A 20392-nucleotide genomic window follows, 5' to 3' on the forward strand; every position below is an offset into this window, starting at 1 on the left:
AGGAAAACATGTTGACGGCTGACTGTCAGACATGGTGGTTAATCATTTATGATGGTTAACAGGTGAAATGTTTTTGAAATACGGTTATGTAACGTGAGGGTGAAAAATAAGTTCTCCTCAGCCTTGCGTGAGTCTCCAGTAGACACGCAGTCTCTCACGGAGGATTTCTGTGTCAATCGTCGGGAGAAGAATAGGCACAATCCAATTAGTGTAGTTAAAGAGACGCCCTGAAAAGAAACTAGGACGATGTGTAACAAACTGAAGGATTACAGACCTGCTGACACTGCGTGACCTCAACTATCAGGTATTTGGGGCTTGAAAAATAAGCAAGTAAATACATACAGTGTACATTGAAATTACACAAACAAGCATGGTAAGTGCATCATTGAATAGGAAGATTCATTAAAAGCATGCATGTATAATGTATTCCCATTGCTGCAGGTGTTATTGCATAACTCATCTCAAACTGTACAGTACATTCCCGTCTTACGTTAAACCACCATAACGAAGCATGATTTTTCCACAATATTAAATAAAAGGTCATTCAGAACAGCACAGACATTTGATGCAAAGAAAAAAAATGAATTTTTAAATGAACAAATGTAAATTAAGAAATGCTGATCCGACAACCTTAAAGAACAAAATACTCAAATGAAAAATAGGGTTCACTGATCAGCTTATGAACAATTCTGTGGTTACCATTCCTTTAAAGAAAGAAAAAGCCACAACGATCACTGAAATAAATTGAAGGTGACAAATGCACTTGCTAAAAGCTCCATTTTTGTCTTATTTGTTCGAAGCACATTCTCCAAGAAACCTTGATGCTTGTCATTGGCAAATTCTGGTCTCGTTATTTTCTAGTTATTTCAGTGAGCATTGTGGGCTTTTCTTTTTCTAACAGAAGCGTACCAGCAATCTCTTCCTGGGATGAACAAACTAAGTGTTGACAAACTAACAATAATCCAGAGTGAATCATTCCCTAATGCTGACCAAAGCCAACCCAAACCAGCTGCCACTTGGCAGTGGAAAAGTCTGACCGGTATGTAAATGGAGGAAAGCACAGACTTCTGCCCTGGGTGCTCAGTACAGTATGGCTAAAGCGATTCTAGGTTATCGATAATAACAAAATGAATACTCCGATGCATAGTCTACAAGAAGAGTGTTGTCTCACAATCAAAGCAATGGGTAGCCGTTCCACTGCATATTTCCCGCTGCCCGGAACAGGCACCAAAAAGGTTGTGACCACAGCAAACGTCATAAATACCCTGCCATTGTGATGGACATATGGCCCTCCAATTGGCAGTACAGTGTATTGATGATATCATTTCCCAGTTTGTCTTATGAGGAACTCCATTCAACACTGTCAGACAATGATGGGCTGATCTAATGGCATTAAGGCAGACGGTCTTGATCTGAAATAGATCGCCAATTTAGCCTCGGTGGACATGCTAACTATTTTTAATCCCATTGACGCAGGAGAAGAATTGGCCTCTAAGAAGGATGAGACACGAGGCGGGGGAGGTTATAAATGAATGTCAAGGAAGGATCAGAGGACGAATCAGACGGCACTCAACACATTCAACCCAGCAAGGTGTTGTCTTCCTGCCTCGCACCGGGCATCTAACACACAAGAGACCAGCTTGAAAAGCAGAACCAGCCATGGAAGCCGCTGCCCAGACCGCGACGACCACCACAGCCTTCGACCGGGACTCATTCGCCAAGAAAGCCTTGAGGGCCACCACCAGAGGGGCTTCATCTCATTTCGTGGGGAGCTCCATTATCATCCTGTCCTCCTTCGCCGTGTCCACTCTGGCTATGAACTGTGGGAAAAAGGTCCACGAGTCTCGGCACAAACCCAACATCAACTGACGACGGGTTGCGGGTGGACGGTGCATCTTTCTTGATTGTGATATCATCTTGTAAATAATAATGTCTTCATTGCTTAGTGTGGACACAAGGAGAGGCAGAGTTGTCACTTCAAAACAGCAACTGCAAGGGATTTGCTGCAAAATTTGGCATCCATCTAAAATCAAGACCAGTGCAACGCCTTAACACCTTGCATTGAAGCGAACCGTATGTCTTCATATCTTCATGTCTCATCCTTTAGATTTGTCTGTAAATACTTCATACTTGTTAGTCAGAAAAGCGAGACTGATCTCAAAGATCTAAATGTCTTTGTATTGCATTTACGATATGAAGCGCGTCTAACACATGGGAGCCTAAATCCGGCTTCAAATGCTTATTTTTTTAATTATGAACTTGCTTTTGAAAGTTATTTGAACGAGAATCTAAGGCTCTATTTGAGTGAAGCAATGTTGTTGAATGCAAGTGTCTACCAATCATTTGTTCTGATTGTGCAAGAAAATGTCTTCTTTTTTTTTGCATTGGCAATAAGCTTTATTTAAAAAAAAATAATTAAAAAGCTGTGCAACATTATACAGTATGACCTTCCATGAGTGATTTGAGGGATTTTTGGGTGTCTTATTTGGTTGAGTAATGTGGATTTCCGCCATGTAAAACAAGGCTTTGAACAACACTACAGTATATGTAGTTTTTCATACTGCCACTAGAGAGCACCATTGGGATTAAAATAATACTTTTTGCAACGTTGCCTCATTTTTGCTCCCCTCTCCGGTTCAAACAAAGACTCTGGATACATTTTGTAAAACACATTTTATGAGTAAAACAGATTGAACAAAGGAAAATATTCCATATACTTGCACTGCTGTCTGTCTGTGTGTGTGCAAGCAACTCACAGCACATGTAAGGCCAGTCCTCAGAGAGTGTCCAGACTCTTCAGCCTGCGCTCTGTGAAGAAGCGGTGCGTCTGTGTTGGGTTTGTGACACCACCTGGCGCACTGAAGTAGGACAGCATGGACCTGTTGGCCAGCCGCTGCGCTGCCTTTTCGCCGTCCTCCTCGTCATCGTCCCTGAAGAGAGATTAAGCAACAAGTGTGATTTTTCACACTGTGGTAAGCGCTCATCTCCTCAGGTCAAATGTTTGCCGCATTAAGTGTATGCCAGACATGAAAGCGATTGCGGGTTTCACACTTTAGGGGATGTAAATGTTTATGCAAGCCATGGCTAATTTTTAAAGCATTTTTGTCTTTCTTTTGATCTTAATAGTTATGGGAAGCGCCAATAACTTTGCTGTTCATGAGTTTTTAAGACTTTGCTATGAAACTTGTTTTTGCACATTTTATGGATTACTGTATACCACCAAGGGCAAGGACACAGAAAATCGGCATTTAATTCTGATTAATAAATATGTTTTAGATCTTTGACTGATCCTATGCATTCAAATGATGCATAGGCAAAACTGACTTTTTAATTGGCTGTCGATAAATAAATGGGTGCCTGGGAAAGACCCAGTGTGTCTGTCAGCAAGCCATTCTGAATGTTGTCAGTTTCTCCAACCGTTTCTTGACAACTGGGCTGGCCAAAGAACTGCCACGTTCAAGTCATAGCCGCAGCAAACTGAAATGTGAAAGCCAAAAGATAAGCAAACCCGCATTGTGTTTTATTTGGTGCACAGATCAACGGTAGCTGTGTTAGATGAACATGTGTGACATAGTTGTTGTCGGGTGAAATTATCAGCATGGTCAGGTGGTACTTGGAAGCGAGGTTTTACTGACAGACAATCGCTCAGCTCAAACTGACATCCGTTACACATATGCAGTGACCCGACTAATTGAAAATTAAATAGCAACTTGGTGATGAAGTGCTGCCTCCACAACTGAAAATATCCATACTGTTTTGCAGTCTCCACTCCCTTTTTTTTTTTTTTGACTTTTAACAAGTAGCCAACCCCTCACTCTGCCCCTTGTCACCATGCCAACAGAAAGCCGTACTTAGCATTGGACCCGCTGGAGCTGAAGTAAACCATGGCTCATTTGCAAGAGACAGGTCAGCCTCCTCAAAGACAGCAATGTAGCAGAAAAACAGGGTGTGTTGTAATTGTTGATTCTGTAGACTATTTCAACTTATGAAGAAAAATGCTTGTCTCCTTAAAGAATTTCAAGAACACTTACCAATGGACAGTCACAGCCTTGCTGTCAATCAAGGTTTGGGCCGTGCTCCAGCTAAAGCGCACAAATTGGGGGTAGCCAAACACTGGGTCCAAGTACTTCAGAAGCCACGCTTTAGTTTTTGGGTCTATAAGCAGCAAAATGATTTTGCAAACATTACATCAGTAATTATGAAACCATCAAGCATTCTTTACCGTTTGGGTATCCTGAGCCATATTCTGTATCCACGTCTGCTAAGTTCTCAACAAACTTCCAGTTCTTCACAACATGGTCCCTGGCTACCTGAAATTATAGAGATTAATATTAGCACCGTGACAAGTTGCCGCCATCTTTGTGTCATTTTAGAAAAACATGAAATGAGCACTTCACTTAAAATCCTCCCAAATGCTATTTGAAACATCAGAGGAATTTTTATGTGTAGCGACTTGGAAAACCCTTGTACAAGTTTACTGCAGCCTATTTTTAACTGAAACTTGTCAGCGGTTGAAGGAGGTATGTTGAGAAATAATCACTTTTTTTTTTGTTTGTTTTACAGTAAAAGCATAGAATAGAGCCTGCAGTGATAAAATGGAACAGGGTATTCCAGGGGGACTGACTTTGGCACAGATACTGGCTGCACTGACGATGGGGAAGAGGGAGTCAGCCTTTGGCCTCACTGTGACATCGATGCCTGGGAAAATCTTTGAGAGCTTCTCCTCGTACTTCTCAGCAGGGCCAACTGTGTCCACAAATACCTGCAGAGATGGCGGACAACATTTGAGGTAACCTCCATTGTGTTTCTGCTTTGTGAATCTGTGGCAAGTGGAACCTCCAAAGTCAAACACATTGTGCTCTAGTACTCTGATTGCATTACAGTACTGTAATTTCAAAAAAATGTTTCCATAGGGAACCCTGTAAGAACCACCAGACATTCGCAGTTCGGCATTTTGATTCTTGGATTATTGTCGAACACCAAACTGTACCACTTTTGGAATGTTCTGCTGTAGAAGTTCCACTGCACAAATATGAAAACTCCAATTCACAAACCTCTTTGAGCTGTACGCCACTGTCCAGTGCAAATTGAACTAAACCAATGGCCGTGTCATGTGACAGGGTGTTCAGGTTGCATTTAGTCCTGACAAAAGCAAACGTGTTGTTGGTGCATTCATATACACATTACAAGTGGATGCACATTGTATTGCATTGGCCAACCATACCTCTGTAACATACTGGTGGAGATGGTGTTGGGGGAGAGAATATGCAGGGCCCAGCCCAAAAAACCTTTGGCATCGTTCAGTTTTTGGAAAAGAGTCTCTCTTTCTGCCTCTAAAAGAGTTTTGGAATCTGGAAAAGGATAAGAGAAACAAGATGATTTCTTCCTTGCCTTCGTCAGCTAGTACTTGCTCATATGGGGTTCAGTTGATTTCTGAATGTGTTAACCTCATGATTCTCGACCTGCTCCATATGTAAATTGCGTTGAGATAACGCTGGTTGCGAATTGGCAGTTTATGAATAAAACCAGGAGAAATTACCTGCAACTTTCAAGCCCTTTAGTTCCTCCTTTTTGGAAATGGGACAAAAGCATATTCCATAAACCATTGGACCTGGATTTAAAAAAAACACAAAAACAGAGGTTAAACAGTTTTTTTTTCCATTGTGTGACAAATTTGCATTATGAACCTCGCCCCTACTATGAGCAAAACGGTTGATATTTTTCTCTCCGGAATCCTGCTTCTTAAAACATTCTAAAAACATATGCTCACCGAAACCTCAACATTTCCCTTGCTATGAATGTGAACTGCTGTAAGTCCAATCACCCATTTTAAATTTTCAAATCGGTTGACGCATGACATATATATTTTCCCCAATCCCAAGCACAGAAACCAATTGAAACAGCAATGGTTCTCAAATGTACCCCTTGAAGTAGGTGAAGGCACTCCCAGGGGCATGTGAGCTTTAGAATGATATTTAAAAGTAGCATTCCTGAAAAAAAAATCCTTAAAAAGCAATTATTACATTCTGTAAATACTTATGTGTATATATATACACAATATGTTCATAAATTGTATTTTATATTCAGGAGGCAATTCAATTTAATTCCCCTAAAAATCCAGTCTCCTCCGTACAAGAATAGGTCTCCCCAACTTGCCGATTACTTGAAAATTTTAAGTCATTTTTTATGTGCACAAATCTTTATAATTAAGTTCATTCTTTCTTTTTTTAGTTAGAGACCACTAGACAAATAAGAGTTCCAAAGTTCAATAAATCAGTCAATGATGGCACAGCACTCTCTTTTAAGTCAATCACTCCCTCTTTTATTTTTTCCCCAACCCAAAATGCTTTGTGCTGGTTAGGGGACACTTGTTGAAAAGCCTTCATGAAATGAGTGGATGAAGGCAACCCGTAGCATACCCAGCACCGGTCCCCTGCCCGCTTCGTCAATGCCCAGGCAGCAGTCTTCAGTCTTACACACATCAGGGATGATGGAGGACAGACGGCAGCTGACAGAGTTATCGGCGTCGAAGGCGCTGGTATCCATGACCGCTGCCCGAGAAGACATTTCACATACATGAATACATCGTCGCGTTGGCGACATGACATGTCATGTCGGACACCTGTTTGCTATGTCTACCAATGACAATCAGGTTAACTACATGCTATGCTGGACGCCGACTGTTGCTCGCAGATGATATTAGTACGTTGACGGAATTCCGCATTTCAACTGTGATTCTAGTCTGTATAACGCGCTTTTATTCTTAATGAATTCTTACCTCAGTCGACAGAATAACGACTTTTCACAGCTTGGGTATTTACAATGTGTGCGCGTGTTAGGTAAATAAGACAGCAGACTTTGAAGCAGGAGAATTCGCGCCTCGTAATGACGTAAAAAGCGTCAGTAGCAGCTTTGTTGTATACTGCCGCTCCATGGCCTGGAGTGGAAGATGCAGCCTCAAACTTGACGGCCCTGCGGGGAGTTCATATTCGTTGTATTTTGCAAATCATTCTGATTCAGGTCTTGGCAAACGACATCCAAAGAGAGGTTCAAACCCAGGACCGCTTGACTATGAGGCAGACATATCAACCACTAGCACAGACTATCTACAGTTCTACACACAAAAAAAAATCTGTATTTTCCAATTCATTTCTTGTGTTTGTTTCTTTTGGTAAACAATCTCCCTTTCACTCACATTTTGAATGACGTATTATGTTCAAGATTTCTTTCTGTTGTGTCGTGTATTCCTGAGACTATAGTTTGTATTGTGGTCACTGATGGAGTAGCACACGGCTGTTCAATCAAGGCCTGGGGACAAGATCTGACCTGCCACATCAATTTATGTGGAACACTAAAGAAAATAAAGGATAATTTCTTGCTAAATGTATTAATTATTTTCATTTTAGGGGAAAATCTATACCAAAAGTTAGACATTAGATGCATTTTTTTAAACAAATAATTTCTTAATATGGGCGGCCCGGTAGTCCAGTGGTTAGCACGTCGGCTTCACAGTGCAGAGGTACCGGGTTCGATTCCAGCTCCGGCCTCCCTGTGTGGAGTTTGCATGTTCTCCCCGGGCCTGCGTGGGTTTTCTCCGGGTGCTCCGGTTTCCTCCCACATTCCAAAAACATGCGTGGCAGGTTGATTGGAAGCTCTAAATTGTCCCTAGGCGTGAGTGTGGGCGTGGGTGGTTGTTCGTCTCTGTGTGCCCTGCGATTGGCTGGCAACTGATTCAGGGGTAACCAACTCTGGTCCTCAAGGGCCACTATCCTTCATGTTTTAGATGTTTTCCTCTTCCAACCCAATTGATTCAGATGATTAGGATCGTATCAGGCTTCTACACAGTTTGCTGATGAGTTCTTCATTTGAATCAGGTGAGGTGTGTTGGAGGGGGGAAACATCTTGCAGAATAGGGGCCCTCAATGGCCGGAGATGGTGACTCCTGATATATAACAATAGATGTAATCATATGATGTTGGTTTTCAGTCTTCACGATACTCTGAAAGAAATTACAACTACATTGTGTGCCATGACAAAAAAAAATTGAACACCTCTGGCTCGCACTCCTGACTTATATGTGTCACGTTTCTGTTTTCGGCCTGGCCAGCAGGTAGCAGCATAAACGGACTTTATAACTGAAAACCTGCTGCCAATTTAACTATCAAGGGACTCTGTACTTAAGGATCCATTTTCAGTTTGCCGGAGTATTGTTTATGCCTTGCTGCTTCCTTGCTCATATACCTTTTTTGCTATAGATCTCGTCGTTTTTCGCTTTTGACTAGTGATGGCCAAATGAAGCCTCATGAAGCAATGAAGCTTTGCAGCAAATTGGTTTGCACATGCAGCAAAGCTTCGTGGTGCATCATATACTCTATGGCGCCATCAAGTGGTTCAGAAGCCCAACAGGTCAACAGTGTTAAGAATTCAATGGCTATTTGCTTAAGACAAAGATATGAATGAGCTTGTGTTAGTAATTTAGTATGTGAACAAAATACAAGTGCAAAGGATAATGTGTTATTCATTTTTATTTAGAAATAATAGCTTTCCCACAGGGCGGCCCGGTAGTCCAGTGGTTAGCACGTCGGCTTCACAGTGCAGAGGTACCGGGTTAAATTCCAGCTCCGGCCTCCCTGTGTGGAGTTTGCATGTTCTCCCCGGGCCTGCGTGGGTTTTCTCCGGGTGCTCCGGTTTCCTCCCACATTCCAAAAACATGCGTGGCAGGCTGATTGGACGCTCTAAATTGTCCCTAGGTGTGAGTGTGGGCGTGAATGGTTGTTCGTCTCTGTGTGCCCTGCGATTGGCTGGCAACTGATTCAGGGTGTCCCCGCCTACTGCCCGAAGACGACTGGGATAGCACCCCCGCGACCCTAGTGAGGATCAAGCGGTTCGGAAAATGGATGGATGGATAGCTTTCCCACAGTGGCTGGCTTTAAACAGTTTCTTTTTTTGGACAATATTTCACAAGCTTTAGAAAATATTCTTTCACAAGGCACAGATTAATAAATTTGGGTAGGTATGGCCCAGTTTCATGGCTCTCCTCCGAAATGACGCGCGCCTCAATACAAGCTTCGTGGAAAAGCCCCTCCCATTACTCGACACAAGCTTCGGAGCCTCGACCCATTTCGTCCCATCACTACTTTTGACTTCTCGGAAGCCATTTATTCTGTTTGTATGTTTTTTTATTTTGTGATTCAGCTTTGCTCGCGTGTATTGTGATACATTGTTTTACGTTTGTATCCTCGGTTGTTGTTTTCTCCCCTTGCCTTTTGTGCAAGCGCTTTTTGTTATTTGTTTCTTGTGCTCCCTGGACCCTGTTTGGACCAGCGCTTTATGTTAATACTTTGTCGGTACGATTTTGTTACATTAAAACATTTGTTTGCTACGGAGACCTTGTTGGCGTCTACACTTTTTGGGGATTCCAAACTTGATTCGACTTGCTCGAAACGTGACAGAATACTCCGACCAACATGGATCCCGTAGACGTTAATAAGATAATGACAGCCTTGACCAGCCAAGGACAACTGGTGGGCGAGCAGGGACAAGTGCTTGCGGAGCTCCGGGAAGAGGTCTCCATGCTGGCTCATCGGCTAGAGAATTTGAGTTCCCGGGTGGAACAATTGAGCAACCGAGGAACGCCATCCTCGGGAACACCTAAAGCGACCACCGAGATACCATCCCCCCCGATCGTGGGGCGGGAACCTAGTTTCCCACATCCACCGCGTTATGGTGGCGAACCGGGGCTGTGTGGAGAATTTTTGCACCAATGCTCATTGGTTTTCGACCAACAACCATCCACCTATGTAAAGGATACTACCAAGGTGGCATTTGTAATGAGCCTGTTGACTGGTCAGGCGGCGTCATGGGCGATGGAAGTAAGTAATGCTCAACCCGGGCTTCGGTCTTCCTTCCCTGATTTTGTGGCAGAGTTTCGACGTGTGTTCCACCATCCGGTCATGGGAAGAGAAGTCGGAGTAGGGCTGTTAGATATTCGGCAAGGGAGGCAATCTGTGGCCGAGTACTCTATTTCCTTTCGGACTTTGGCCGCCCGGGGTGGTTACGGAAACCGCGCCCTTTGTTGTTTGTTTCGTCGCGGTTTAAATGTATCTTTGAAAGACGAACTGGCAACCCGCGATGACAGCACAACCTTGGAGGAACTAATTAATCTGGCCCTTGTACTGGACAACCGCATGCGAGAACGAGAGCGGGAACGCGGAGGCGAACGGGGTCATGTCCCTTTCCAGCCCCGACGTGCTGGTAGTCGGCCGGCTCCCCACGAGTCCTTGGAACCAGAGCATCACCCCGGTACCGGGACTGCTGACGCAGAGGGAGACCCCATGCAGCTTGGAGGAGGACGTGTGGGGCAAGAGGAGAGACGGCGCCGGATTCGGGACCAGGCCTGTTTCTACTGCGGTCAACAAGGACGTCGAGTCGCCGACTGTTCCATGACCCCGACCCGCCTTGCTTCGCGCACTGACAAATGTGAGTTTGCACCCAGCACTGACTCACGGGAGCCAAGAAGGGAGGAGTCCAGTTCGGGACCTCCCCAGAGACTGGAGCTGGACGGGGCTATCTATGGTCCTTACACGGGCTCTTCCGATTCGGGCACTGGTGGACTCAGGGGCGGACGATTGTTTTATAGACCTAACGAACTGGGTTGTCTGGTGGAAGAGTTAAAGGACGTTAAGAGGGTTCACGATCTGGATGGGTGACACCTGACGGAGGTGAAACAGATCACCGGCCCTTTAAAGCTAAGGGTTTCAGGCAATCACATTGAATATAAGAAGTTTTATCTAATGCGGTCCCGATCCGTAGCGTTAATCTTGGGGTTGCCTTGGTTGAGAACCCATAATCCTGTCATCACCTGGGAACGTCCCGCGATTGATAACTGGAGTCCGTTCTGTTATGCCCACTGTTTGCAGTCGGCAGCAGGAAGTTGAGGGCCGTCACGTAATGATCCGCCTGAATCCATTTGTTTGGATAAGGTTCCGAGTATCTACCATGATTTGCATCAAGTGTTTAGTAAAGACCGCGCTCAGTCCTTGCCGCCGCACCGGCTGCACGATTGCGCCATCGAATTGATTGCTAACGCCCCTCTTCCGAGTTCACGACTATATCAGGTTTCTCACGCGGAACGAGAGGCGTTAAGAGAGTTCATAGACAGCTCTCTCTCGGCTGGCCTTATTAGGCCTTCTAGATCCCCTTTGAGGGCTGGATTCTTCTTCATAGAGAAGAAGGACAAGTCGTTACGCCTTTGTGTCGACTATCGGGGACTTAATGAGATCAGCATCAAAAACAAATATCCACTCCCGTTGTTAGATTTGGCGTTCGCCCCTCTCCAATCTGCCACCATATTCTCCAAACTAGATCTACGCAGTGCTTACCATCTGGTCCGTATTCGGGAGGGGGATGAATGGAAGACGGCATTCAAGACACCTTTAGGGAATTTGGAGTATTTGGTCATGCCTTTTGGTTTAACCAACGCGCCCGCCGTATTCCAGAGTCTCATTAATGACCTGTTGAGAGACCTTCTGAATGTATTTTGTTTTGTTTACTTGGACGACATATTGATTTTTTCTCATACCCTTCAAGAGCACCAACACCATGTCAGACTCGTCCTGCAGCGTCTGTTAGAGAATCGGCTATTTGTCAAAGCAGAGAAATGCGAGTTTCATGTCGAGTCTACTTCATTCCTCAGTTTTGTTATTGAGAAGAGTCAGCTGAGAGCTGACTCCGCCAAGGTTAAGGCGGTGGTAGAGTGGCCAACACCAACCACTAGAAAACAGCTGCAACGTTTTTTGGGTTTCGCTAACTTCTATCGCCGGTTCATCCGTAATTACAGCCAGAGAGCCCTATGTCTGATCCGGTTGACCCCTATGACACTGACACCGACAATGCGTTTTTGGAATTAAAGAAGGCCTTCACTAACCCCCCGGTTTTGCAACATCCTAACCCAGATTATCTTTTTGTTGTAGAGGTGGACGCTTCGGATTCAGGAGTGGGGGCGGTATTGTCTCAGCGTTCCCCAGTTGACCAGAGACTCCACCCGTGCGCCTTCTTCTCTCGTCGTCTCAGTCCAGCCGAAGCCAACTATGACGTGGAAATTCGGGAACTCCGAGCTGTCGTTTTGGCTCTGCAGGAATGGCGGCATTGGCTCGTTCGCTGTGTACACTGACCACAAGAACCTCGCATACATTCGCTCTGCCAAGAGACTAAATTTATGTCAAGCCCGGTGGGCGCTTCCCCTTACACATTTTAACTTCACACTTACCAACTGTCCTGGCTCCAAGAACATAAGACCTGACGCTCTATCCCGTATTCATGACCCCGCGGAGAGGAGCAGCGAACCATGGAGCATTCTTCCCGACCACTGCATTTTGGGAGCACTTAGGTGGGAGATCGAACGGAGGATCCAGGAGGCCCAAGGCGGAACCCAAGTGGCTGGCTGTCCCGCAGGGAAGCTTTTTGTACCCCCACCTCTGCGCTCAGAGGTGTTGCAGTGGGGGCACTCGTCTAAGGTGGCTTGCCATCCTGGCGTGAACCGGACCTTACAGATCGTCTCTCAGCGGTTTTGGTGGCTGCTTCCTTGCTCAAAGACCTTTTTTTGCTATAGATTTCGTCGTTTTTCGCTTTTGACTTCTCGTGCCGTTTATTCTGTTAGTATGTTTTTTATTTTGTGATTCGGCTTTGCTTGCGTGTATTTTGATACATTGTTTTTCGTTTGTATCCGCGGTTCTTGTTATCTCCCCTTGCCTTTTGTGCTTTTTGTTATTTGTTTCTTGTGCTCCCTGTTTGGACCAGTGCTTTATGTTAATACTTTGTCGGTGCGATTTTGTTACATTAAAACATTTGTTTGCTACGGAGACCTTGTTGGCGTCTGCACTTTTTGGGATTCCAAACTTGATTCGGCTTTCCCAAAACGTGACAATATGTGAGTTCAGTTCACACCCAGTGAAGGTGTGAATGTTATTTTGAACGGTTGTCTATTTCTACATGATTGACTGACAAGTCAGGTGACCAGTGAGCCTAAAAAGATTAGTGCTATAAAAAAATGAAGGGATGTATATTATGTATTATTATAATTCTGAACGTATGTAACCGCCATTAGATGTTCTGTGGCATCACTTGGTTAAAACACACTTAGCACAGGAAAGGAACAGGAGGGCATATGATGTTAAGCCCCCCCCCCCCCCCCCATTGAAGTTGTTTTGAAATTTATTTTGTCAGACATGCATTTATTCAGGTGGAGAGAAGAGGGCAGCGTGCAAGGAAGGCCATTAGTGAAAGGTTGAAATTGGCCTGCTCCCTGCCTCTTAACACCCTCCCCTTCTCTCACTTTCGATCCCTCTTGCTCGCTCAATGGCTCTCTTTGTCTTTTTGCAGTAAAACGCCGTCCCCAGCCGATTAAATGCTAGGAATTAGTAGTCCATTTTAGCCTACTGTGCATACAAACACACTAAACAGCTTAAGCTGCTGGGGCGCTGATTGTGTTATTATTACAGTTCACACGTCAGCAGCGGTTTATAATTTGCTTTTCTCCGTATTCACTTGCTAAGAGCAGCATGTGCTTGATCCTAAATGTGACTGTTGCATAAAATAACATGGTAATGGTTTGTTCTTCACTTATATTGACATAAATAGTAAAGAAACTGATATTACACTTTTTTTATAAATAAATTGATTTAATAGATGACAACAATAATATTTCAACATCGCTATTACTTGTAAGGAAGCAATATACTTGGCAAACACTTTACAAAACGATTCAGAATTATACAAAAAATGGAGGAAGCAAAAGGTGTGGCATACTTATAGCAAAAAAAAAACTGCATGGTAAGAGGGTCAGTATAAAATTGGAAAGTAAGCATCACATATTGTAAAGTAAAGCCCATATGGTATTGAATATTATTCACATCGCCAGAGAGGAAGTACGGTAGTCTATTTGGGCCGCTCTATAGGAACAACGGTAAAGTAGAAAAAATGCGGAACTATTGTACATGTGGCTCCAAGTAATCCTTAAGCAGGACCCAAAGCTGGCCAATCATCTCAACAGACTGGATCGAACTTTGTACTACAGCTTGTTCCAAAACGTTAGCGATCATAGTTGATTCGGCAAATTGTTACAAAGAAAGAAAAGTGAGATAGTTCAACATTTTCTCTTACTGAGCAGGCATGGAAAATGTTCTCTGCTATTGGCACAAAATGACAATGAGAGTTGAGGTAAAGTGTCCAAGATGGAGCGAAAATGTGAAATAGAAGCTCTCTTTCCCTCTCTTTTTCCTATTATTCCCATAAATGCTTCAGATCAAATAAGCAGTAAAGGATAGAAGACACAGAAACACACAGACAGACTGAGTTATCAACAAAGAAAAAAGGTTACCGTTACCAAAAATAACCCTTAATTGGGGGCCAAGTTTGAACGAAACATGTTCCAGAAGCAGTGGTGATGCTGTGTCAGTATTATCATGTCAGTCACAATAAAGTTACCGGTACTCTAGTACATCAACATCAACGACACTACTAATATAAAAAAGGTTAAAAAAAAACAAAACAAGAGTCTCCTTTAGTTTGGTTAATAAATGGGATGATGTCAGTCCAATATCCTTTCCTGGGTTATCATTCGTGTATATAAAACACTCCATTGGCCTCTTTCCAATTGCTGTACATCGTCACTTACATTCCGGATGGCACACATTGTTTCCAAATGTATCGTTTTGCTTGGCTGCAGAACCCCAATGAACAACTGCGGATGCATTTTATCAGCTAAAAAAGTAAAAACCTCTAATATTACATCAATATGGCGGAGACATACAAACACACGCGCACATCATGCGAACTCCCATTGGCAAACACATGCACCCGGTTGCTCTCACACGCTTCCCATATATCCCCGGACTCTGTCCTCAGGGTCTTGTGAGTGTGGTGTAAACAGGCTGCTCCCAGTGTGTGGGGCTGTGAGAGGGAGCCACACTAGAGGGGTCGCCTATGGTGGTGTACAGAGGCCTCTGTGTAGGGCCCATGTACGAGAAGGCTGAGTACAGCCCGGGCGCTTGACTGGAGTGGGTGTAGTACGCCCCAGGGGCCTGGTGGTCTCCGTATTCAAACTGAGCTCTGGAGGCCAGCGAGGGAAAAGCAGAGCCATAGTGAGGGAGGCTGAGTGGCGTGTAGGTGACGTGTGCGCCTGAAGAGGGTGACGACGAGGCCTCGGCGTAGTGGCTCCCAGACCCAGACTCACTTTTGATCGAGGCCTTGGAGTGGTCAGAGGACGTAGGGGAGCCCTGAGGCTGCTGCTGCTGCTTGGAGAGCCAGGCCGAGTGGCCGCTGGCGGCGGCCAGGGCGTAGGCATAGGACGAGGCCGAGGTCCCCGCAGCGGGGGCGCCGGCAATGCCTTGGGGATGCCCGTTGGGGGGCAAGTATTGGTCAAACTCGTTCACGTCGAAAGGCTCGATGTTAGACATCACCTCGTTGCTGATCTCGCCGATGTCCATGGTGCCAAAATCGATGTGCGGCTTGGAGCCGGATGATGAAGGACCACCAGAGGAACCTTCGCCCCCTACACCAAGTGGTCCCCTGGACCCCCCTGATCCTCCAGCCCCTCCGGCTGCCCCTTCGCGCTTGCTGTCTGACAGTTTGCCTGACTGGAGATCTGTTTTCGGGGTGGTTGGGGGTGTCGGAGGGCTGTGACCCTGACCTGGAAGAGACATATTTGCTTAGTTTTACACAACCAGGATTATACATACTGTACATCATTTAATGAAGTATCTTATGAGCCTGAAAATCACATAATAAAAGTGATTCTCTAAGTGGTAGGAACACCATTGGTGGTACATGGGCTCGCTTTGGTGGTAAAGGAAAGAACCACTGAATTAAATCTAGCGCAAGAGCTTCAACATTTATTTAAATCCAATACAGTGCATTTCTTTAATAGAGTCCAGTGTTGTTTTCAAATATTTATTTTGTTACAATTCTTCATGAAACTTTAATGTGAAATACATTTATTTTAATTTAATTGTTATTTTATTTTCCTCTACTTAATCAACATTAGGTTACAATGTTAACCCACTGCATTTTCATGTTTTTATGATGGTGGTACTTGACGAGCGTAGTATTTTTTTAGGTAGTATTTGGTGTAAAATGTTTGAGAAACACTGTACTGCACAATATTGTTGTGACATTTTATCATATAGGAATCACTCTTCCGACATCATCTAACATGATGCTCAATTTCATTTCATCGTACTGCAATGTATGTTCTCAGCAAGAGAACTGGCATTGCAAGTGTGCTGTGACACAAAAATGTGCCATGCCAGATGATCAAGTACAAAACTGGAAATTCTTCAATATCACCTAAATTAGTCTGAAAAAAAAATATTTACAGTATCCACACGGATTAACGTATCTTTGTTTAACTATTTATGCCAGTGATGTACAGTGAAGGCCGAACAATTAATTCTCTTCCACGAGCTGGCAGAAGATACGTAATTAAACTTCATGCATCAGAAATCCAAGCTGCTTGTCTTCAAGAGCATAGGTGTCAAACAGCTCATCAACAAGCTCCGCAGAAGCCTGATATTGATCCTGTTTTTTGAATTAGGTGTGTTACAACAGGGATAGATGGAAAACATGCAGGACAGCAGCCCTCCAGGGCCGAAGTTTGACACCAATGCTCATAAGGGTCATGGGCGTGTTGGAGCTTATTGCAGCACTCTTTGGGTCGTAGGCGGGGGTACACCCTGAACTGGTTCCCGGTCAATCGCAGGGCACACATCGACAAACATTCACACTCACAATTTCACTTTGGGACAAATTAGAGTGGTTCAATTAACCTATGCATGTTTGTGGAATGTGGGAGTAAACCCACGCAGATACGGGAAGAACATGCAAATTTCACACCGGAAGGGCAGGGCCCGGAATCGAACCCATGACCTCTGTACTGTGAGCCGGACGTGCTAACCAGTCGAGCACCGTGCTGCTCATACATAAATTAACCTGTGCATCACTTGTTGGGACATTTTTATTTGGTGGTGAGCCATTATTATGATTTTTTCGTTTATTATTATTATTATTATTTACCTTTATACATTTCAGTTATGGCGATTTCACAAACTATATTGAGCCATATTTTATATTAGAAACACACCAAAAAATGTCACAAAACGTGGATACACAAGTTAAATAATTACCTTGTTCCATCGATTGGAAGACCATGTCATTTTTCTACCTGTCACTAAACGTTGCGGACATAGATCGTTCGACAAAGTTACATTTGAACCAAAAAACAAAACACTTTGGATCATTTCCTGCAGCAAACCTACAGTAAGGACCGCAAAGTCAGAACACACTGACTTTGTGCCAATTGGTTGGGGAATCACCATCTATCCACCAATGGCCCTTTCCAACACTTCAGGGTCACCGTACTTGTTCAGTAGATAGCGCGAAAGTGAGTGACCACTATTTCACAAAAATAAATAAATAATAATAGTTATTATTATTAGTAGTAGTAGTATTAGTATTAGTATTACTATAACAAATGGCTCTATTGGATTTACTTAAATCCAACATGTCGGCCTACATCGGTTTAACAGGATTCACACAAATGTCACAAATCAACGAATATACATCAATTGAGGGTTTTGTTTTTGGGTGGGGGGTTAGGAAAAGAGTAGAAAATTACGTCAGGTTGGCATATTTTAATCATGTGCAACCAAATGCACTTATCCATCCATCCATCCATTTTCTGAACCGCTTGATCCTCACTAGGGTTGCGGGGGCTGCTGGAGCCTATCCCAGCTGCTCTTCGGGCAGTAGGCGGGGGACACCCTGAATCGGTTGCCAGCCAATCGCAGGGCACACAGAGACAAACAACCATGCACACTCACAATCACACCTAGGGACAATTTTAGAGAGTTCAATCAGCCTGCCACGCATGTTTTTGGAATGTGGGAGGGAACCGGAGTACCCGGAGAAAACCCACGCAGGCCCGGGGAGAACATGCAAACTCCAATGGTTTTCTCCTTTTCATCTCTTTTATAATTGATGTTGCCCCACTGTCACTATTGCTATGAGATTTTCCTCTTTTTTCCCCCCGAAGTGAAAACTGTCCCCACCCCCTTCTACATTTTGTCCTTGGCCACTGGTATAGAGTGCCACCTACTCGCAGGGTGGTGGTGGTGATGGTGATGGTGGTGCAGGTCGCCCAAAGGTGACCCGGCGCCCCCATTGTGCTCCAGATGCAGGCTTTTATAGTGAGACTGGGAGTGGCTGGCCTCGCCCTCGCCCGGGCTGTCCGACTCATTAGCGGGCGTCAGTTTGCCGTTCTTGCGTCTCCGGGGCTGATACTTGTACTCCGGGTAGTCCTTCTTGTGCTGTTTCCTCAATCTCTCGGCCTCCTCGATGAATGGCCTCTTGTCGCTCTCGTTGAGCAGCCTGCAGGAAGGAGAACAAGGAGCGTTTTTACTCTCCAAAGTTAATGTGGAAGTTAAAATATGCGCAAATAGCACGCGTTGGCGCCGTGCGTAAATGGAGACGCGCGTGTAATTGGGTGCTCAAATGACTTCGTGGTTGAAGCACAAATTAAACAAGCTCGGACAAACAACACGCTTTAGTTGCTGTTTGTCTTTTTCGCGTTCACCAATCTAGGCTCCTAATTTTCCTACTTTTTGGCGCAAATTGCGCAGGAAATGAAGTGTGACTGTGTGCGCGCGGTGTTCTTTTTCGTACAGACCTCCACAGTTTGCCGAGGGTCTTGCTGAGCTCCGCGTTGTGCAGGTGGGGGTATTGGTCGGCCAGCTTCCTCCTGGCCGCCTGGGCCCACACCATGAAGGCGTTCATGGGCCGCTTGACGTGAGGCTTGGCTTTGTTTCCGTTGTTGACGCGCACCGGCATGGGCACCAGGGTCCAGTCGTAGCCGTCCAGAACCTGGCTGACCGCCTCGCGGATGCCGATGGGGAAGCGATCGTCGTCCTCCTCCGACTTCACCGTGGACCTGTGGTCCCCGGAGCCGTCCGCCACACAGAGCGAAGTCAACTGAGGCGGAGGTCCGGTCAGAGGTGAGTCGTGACCGGGTGGAGCTCCGGCGTGGCTCGGGGAGAGCGAGTGAGCGTCGTCCGAACCTCCGGGGCTCAGCTCCGCTTCGGACATGCTGTGCTCCTCTCCGGACATTTTTAAACTGTTTAGTTTGTTTAACAACAACTTTAAATTGATTTAAAAGAGTTTCAAATAGACGATGTGGAGTTTGCGATGGTGCCACTTCGTGCGGACCCCTCTAATACGAAGCCATAGTGGTGCGTAAATGTGGCCAGATCCTTTTTTACGCACCGAAATCCGCTACACCTGCAAGAAAACATACAATAGAGTACTTCTACTCAACTTTCAAAATTAAATTACCACATTTGTTTCTGATGAGTACGTTTGAAAAATTACAGGTGTACTGCATATATGGCATCTTATGTCGCAAAATTAATCGAACAAATATGAAACATTTCATCAAATCACAATCAAACCCCAAATCTAAAAGAAAATCTAGCAAATCAATATCGCGTAAAACTAAACGTTTCATTCACTTAGAAAATATTATTTTAAAAAAAATTACATAACTTACCAGTAGAGACGCACAGTGGTTCAACATGGGAGTGCGTGTGGCTGGACGTGGAGCCGATGAATGGCTGCTCTGTGTGGCGACACCGGAGCTTAAAGAGCGCCTTGTGAGAAGGACTGCGAGAGGGAGAAAAAAAGTGGGGGGGGATTGAAAGTGGAAAACATTCCCAGAGAGGCAGCATTCCAATACACACACTCGGCCACGCCCACCATAGCTCAACCCAGCGCTTTCATTGGATCTCGTCCCGCCCTGCCAGTAGCCGATTGGACGAGGGCAGGATGGCGTTAACGCCGGGCCCGTCCGTACGTACGTCGCTGCACCGTTTCCAACCGGGAAGAGGTGAGATGTGACATGGGAGTCGCTTTAAACGTATCCACAGTGAGCCCATTTAGAGTACGGAGAAGGCCAGCTTTGTTGCGAGTGTTGACATGCTACATCAAACAAATAAACAATCATCCACTGACTTATTACATCTTGCGGCCGCATTAAATCCGAAAGGGAGGGGAATCTAAATAGCCCAAATTGGCGGAGTTCTCCGGTTTGATTGGGTGTCATACAGGAAATGTCGAATTATAGCTTTTGGGATTAGAATATCTTTGTGAAAATGACGAAAAATGAGCGAGACAGGTGTGTGGGAGTGTCCATACTAAGGTAGCGAACCACAATCTTGCTTCGAGGAATAATCTATAAAGGCTTCCAACAAAGGTTTGCAATATATACACATATAATATGTACATAATGTATCCATCTATAAACAGTGACTCTTATCCCGAACATTTATTAATGCATTAAGTGGTG

General features: G+C 44.8%; 2 protein-coding genes and 1 long non-coding RNA gene across 4 annotated transcripts; 1 reads left to right on the forward strand and 2 right to left on the reverse strand.

Moving 5' to 3' along the window:
- On the forward strand, nt 1-2606 carry LOC147200180 (uncharacterized). Its single transcript, XR_015101901.1, has 2 exons — nt 1-304; nt 1477-2606. It is a non-coding gene; the product is annotated as an uncharacterized LOC147200180 (long non-coding RNA).
- A 50-nt stretch (nt 2607-2656) lies between these two features.
- Nucleotides 2657-6888, reverse strand: rnaseh2a (ribonuclease H2, subunit A). 2 transcript variants are annotated; one of them, XM_086120888.1, is made up of 9 exons: nt 6779-6888; nt 6420-6551; nt 5540-5611; nt 5225-5351; nt 5055-5142; nt 4625-4762; nt 4223-4310; nt 4032-4155; nt 2657-2930 (listed from the first exon to the last, which is right to left on the reverse strand). In XM_086120888.1, exons 2-9 carry the CDS (start codon nt 6544-6546, stop codon nt 2777-2779), a joined length of 918 nt encoding a protein of 305 aa, XP_085977014.1. In that variant the 5' UTR covers nt 6547-6551; nt 6779-6888; the 3' UTR covers nt 2657-2776. The 2 variants fall into 2 exon arrangements, with proteins under 2 accessions (XP_085977014.1, XP_085977013.1); XM_086120887.1 differs by lacking the exon at nt 6779-6888 and having other exon boundaries at nt 6420-6567.
- A 6792-nt stretch (nt 6889-13680) lies between these two features.
- Nucleotides 13681-19723, reverse strand: LOC147200182 (transcription factor Sox-10-like). Its single transcript, XM_086119448.1, has 4 exons — nt 19598-19723; nt 18722-19329; nt 18152-18423; nt 13681-15688 (listed from the first exon to the last, which is right to left on the reverse strand). The coding sequence occupies exons 2-4, from the start codon at nt 19156-19158 to the stop codon at nt 14901-14903; spliced, it is 1497 nt and encodes a 498-aa protein (XP_085975574.1). The 5' UTR covers nt 19159-19329; nt 19598-19723; the 3' UTR covers nt 13681-14900.
- Between the last annotated feature and the right edge of the window lie 669 nt (nt 19724-20392).

This window comes from Hippocampus guttulatus, chromosome 9, assembly GCF_054856545.1.
Source record: "Hippocampus guttulatus isolate MCC_2025c chromosome 9, RoL_Hgut_1.0, whole genome shotgun sequence".
Classification (NCBI taxonomy): Eukaryota; Metazoa; Chordata; class Actinopteri; order Syngnathiformes; family Syngnathidae; genus Hippocampus; species Hippocampus guttulatus.

Excerpts from the sequence above, each read along its gene's own strand:
- LOC147200182 (XM_086119448.1), bottom strand. The coding sequence starts at position 19,158 with ATGTCCGGAGAGGAGCACAGCATGTCCGAAGCGGAGCTGAGCCCCGGA. Across the intron at positions 18,424-18,721 it reads ACCCTCGGCAAACTGTGGAG|GCTGCTCAACGAGAGCGACA; the intron begins GTCTGTACGAAA and ends TCCTTCCTGCAG. Across the intron at positions 15,689-18,151 it reads TCACCACCACCACCCTGCGA|GTCAGGGTCACAGCCCTCCG; the intron begins GTAGGTGGCACT and ends TGTCTCTTCCAG.
- rnaseh2a (XM_086120887.1), bottom strand. The coding sequence starts at position 6,567 with ATGTCTTCTCGGGCAGCGGTCATGGATACCAGCGCCTTCGACGCCGAT. Across the intron at positions 5,352-5,539 it reads AAAGGGCTTGAAAGTTGCAG|ATTCCAAAACTCTTTTAGAG; the intron begins GTAATTTCTCCT and ends ATCCTTTTCCAG. Across the intron at positions 4,763-5,054 it reads GTGGCGTACAGCTCAAAGAG|GTATTTGTGGACACAGTTGG; the intron begins GTTTGTGAATTG and ends CCATCTCTGCAG.